This window comes from Pteropus vampyrus, unplaced genomic scaffold, assembly GCF_000151845.1.
Source record: "Pteropus vampyrus isolate Shadow unplaced genomic scaffold, Pvam_2.0 Scaffold459, whole genome shotgun sequence".
Classification (NCBI taxonomy): Eukaryota; Metazoa; Chordata; class Mammalia; order Chiroptera; family Pteropodidae; genus Pteropus; species Pteropus vampyrus.
This window is the reverse complement of record NW_011889240.1, coordinates 145,983-149,634: the sequence shown is the minus strand read 5'-3', so window position 1 is coordinate 149,634 and position 3,652 is coordinate 145,983. Positions and strand designations below refer to the sequence as shown.

Below are 3,652 nucleotides of genomic sequence, written 5' to 3'. Positions count from 1 at the left end.
GGGCTGGGCCACTTGCCTGGGGAGCTGGGGGTCCCAGGGTCCCTAGGAGGCTGAGAAAGGCCCAGCTCGGCCCTCTCCCTGCTGGCCAAGGCCTCTGGCCCAAGAGCTGGCTGGCCAGGCCTGGAGGAATGTGGGTTGTGTTGGGTGGCTCGGGGCAGCCGGGGGCTCCCCGGAGAGGGTGGAGGGGTGGGGACAGGAGCCAGAGGGTTGCACAAGAGCCCGAGTGGGTGGATGAGTCAGAGCCCAGGGGAAGGCGGAAAAAAGGCGGGGTGGGGAGGGGGTGAGACAGACTCCTCGCAACGGCCCTAGCTTTTCCGAAGGCCTCTGCCCATTCGACAGATGGGGACATCGAGGTCTGGAAAGTGACAGGGCCTTGGCCCAGCCGCACAGTGCAGACGGGAAAGTTGGGGAGCGCCTGGGCAGGCAGGAGGCCGACGGGGCCCCAGCCCCCATTCCTCCTTCGTGGCGGTGGCCTGGTTTCTCCCATTACTCACTTCTAGGGCCAAGCTGAGTCTTGGGGACTCCATGAGGCAAGAAGGGGTTTGTCCTGCAGAGTCACACCCCACCCCGCCAGGGCACGCCCATGGCCCCAGTGACCCTGGCCCAGTCCCTGGGTCTCGGCCTCGCCCCTTCCTGCTGACTCAGAACCTCCGAGACCGAGGCCCCCGCCTCACCGAAAGGCAGGAGTGAGGGTCGGGGGTTGGGTGCCGGGATCCCAGAGGGGGTGGACGGGCGGGCCCGCTGAATGTTGGCTCTCAGGTCAGATGCCCCAGGTTTGAACTGGGGTACTGCTGTGGGGCCTCGGGCTGTGGCCCCTCCCTGAACCTTGTCTTCTTACCTCTTTGGTAGAGACGATGCTCCCCACGGGTCTGCCAGGGACTTGGGCATGAAAGCGCACAGTAGGTGGCCTGTGAGGGTCACCGCCGTGGCTCCCAGAGCGGGCATAAGCAGAAGCCTGTGCTCACACTCAATAGGAAACAACTCGTATCGGCACTTACCGGCACTTACTGTGTGCCCTGTGGGCGGCGCTCCTGTGGGCCCTCCGGTGGAGGGACAGGTGCCAGTCTTCATCCCACAAGCTCCCGGAGTGGGTTTTGCTGGCGTGACCTGATGTTCTGCGGTCTAATGCAGAACTAGGCACGGACTGTCCCGGTGCACAGCGGGAAAACCGAGGCTGGGAGCCAGGGCAGGGCACTGATGTCAAGGGTCTCGAGGCGCCCCCCATCCTCACAACCGCCCCTCCCCGCCGCACTGCAGGTCTCGGCGCAGAAGATGGCTGGCGGCGTGGACGGCCCCATCGGGATCCCGTTCCCCGACCACAGCAGCGACATCCTGAGTGGACTCAACGAGCAGCGGACGCAGGGCCTGCTGTGCGACGTGGTGATCCTCGTGGAGGGCCGCGAGTTCCCCACGCACCGCTCGGTGCTGGCGGCCTGCAGCCAGTACTTCAAGAAGCTGTTCACGTCGGGCGCCGTGGTGGACCAGCAGAACGTGTACGAGATTGACTTCGTCAGCGCCGAGGCGCTCACGGCCCTCATGGACTTTGCCTACACAGCCACGCTCACCGTCAGCACGGCCAACGTGGGCGACATCCTCAGCGCCGCCCGCCTGCTCGAGATCCCCGCCGTGAGCCACGTCTGCGCCGACCTCCTGGACCGGCAGATCCTGGCGGCCGACGCGGGCGCCGACGCCGGGCAGCTGGACCTCGTAGATCAAATTGATCAGCGAAATCTCCTTCGCGCCAAGGAGTACCTCGAGTTCTTCCAGAGCAACCCCATGAACAGCCTGCCCCCCGCCGCCGCCGCCAACTTCCCATGGTCCGCCTTCGGTGCATCTGACGACGACCTGGACGCCACCAAGGAAGCCGTGGCCGCTGCTGTGGCCGCTGTGGCCGCTGGCGACTGCAACGGCCTGGACTTCTACGGGCCGGGCCCCCCGGCTGAGCGGCCCGCAGCCGGGGATGGGGACGAGGGCGACAGCAACCCGGGCCTGTGGCCGGAGCGAGACGAGGACGCCTCTGCTGGGGGCCTCTTTCCGCCCCCGGTGGCCCCGCCAGCTGCTGCCACGCAGAATGGCCACTATGGCCGGGGCGGGGAGGAGGAGGTGGCCTCCCTGTCAGAGGCTGCCCCAGAGCCAGGAGACTCCCCGGGCTTCCTGTCGGGCACGGCCGACGGCGAGGACGGGGACGGGACCGACGCGGATGGGCTGGCGGCCAGCACGCTGCTGCAGCAGATGATGTCGTCGGTGGGCCGGGCGGGGGCGGCAGCGGGCGACAGCGACGACGAGTCGCGGGCGGACGACAAGGGCGTCATGGACTACTACCTGAAGTACTTCAGTGGCGCCCACGACGGCGACGTGTACCCCGCCTGGTCGCAGAAGGTGGAGAAGAAGATCCGGGCCAAGGCCTTCCAGAAGTGCCCCATCTGCGAGAAGGTCATCCAGGGCGCGGGCAAGCTGCCGCGGCACATCCGGACCCACACCGGCGAGAAGCCCTACGAGTGCAGCATCTGCAAGGTCCGCTTCACCAGGTGAGCCAGCGCCCCCGCCGAGCCCCCACGCACACGTGCGAGCACACGCTGCTTCAGGGTGCCCCCCGTGCCCCCTGAGAGCACCTGCAAGGGGGCGCGGAGCACGGGCACCGAACCAGGGGGCCACGCAGAGTGTGAAGCGCACGGGCTCTGCTGCGGGCGGCCGGGGGACGGTGCCGGGACTCGCCGCTCGTTTTCTCGGGAGTGGTTCTCCTCTGGACCGGAGGAGAGTTTTTGCTCTGGGAGAGGCCCAGAGCCCTGTAGGGAGCAGGGAGCTCTGGTTGTTGAGTCACGTTAAGTCTCCCAGGGAGCCCAGGGAACTTGCTCCATTCTGCTGGCATTTATGGAGCGCCTGCTGGGTGCCAGGGATGCAGAAGGAGAGGCAGGCCAAAATCCCCATGGGGGCAGCGGAGCACATGCACGCGAAAACCACAGAATCGATAGCTCTAGTTGGCGGAACAGCGGAGAGCGAGGTGGGGGCGCGTGGGGGCGGGTGGATGGCTGTTGACACCGCGTTAGACAGACAGCTGAGACCTGACGAGGTGAGGGAGGGAGGGAGGGAGTGTGGGGACAGGGACAGGCACCGGGAACAGCCAGTGCAAAGGCCCGGAGGCCAGTTCAGCTGGAGGATCCCTGTGGCCAGTGGAGAAAAGTTGGCGCAGGAGCCGCTGGGCTTGGTCCCTGGACAGGAGTTTGTGGCCGGGCTTGGGGAAATTTGTGATTTGGTCTTGAAGAGTCCAGAGGTGGCTGGCTGGGCCTTGTGGGCCAGCCCTGTGGGGGCAGGGGGCTGGCATGCAGGGGCCTGGCCAGGCTGGGTGACTCAGCACCACCCCTACCCATACCCGCCCTGGGGTTCCCCCAGACACTCCCACCCAGGCTGAAGAAAGAAGTCATTGTCCCAGCTTCCTAGCCCTGCCCCACTGGGACGGGACCTGGGGGCTGACCCCTGGCCCCCTCCCCACCGGGCCAGAGAGGAGGGTGTGGCCTGGACTCTAGGGCCCGGGAGTGCCAGGCAGGGGGCAAAGGGTACTGCCAGGGAGGCGGGCAGTCTAGTCGATGACCTGCCCCCACCTTTGCTGAGAATGTGGTAGTCTAGGAGGCTCCCTCTCTCTCCAGGTGGGGGC

General features: G+C 66.8%; 1 protein-coding gene across 1 annotated transcript in view; it reads left to right on the top strand.

Moving 5' to 3' along the window:
* ZBTB7A (zinc finger and BTB domain containing 7A) overlaps nucleotides 1-3,652 on the top strand; it is a 19,912-nt gene that overhangs the window by 8,323 nt on the left and 7,937 nt on the right. Inside the window, exon 2 of the mRNA XM_011381925.2 lies at nucleotides 1,258-2,528. Within this exon, the coding sequence (XP_011380227.1) occupies nucleotides 1,273-2,528 (1,256 nt within the window). The 5' untranslated portion in view covers nucleotides 1,258-1,272. The remainder of the gene's footprint in view (nucleotides 1-1,257; nucleotides 2,529-3,652) is intronic.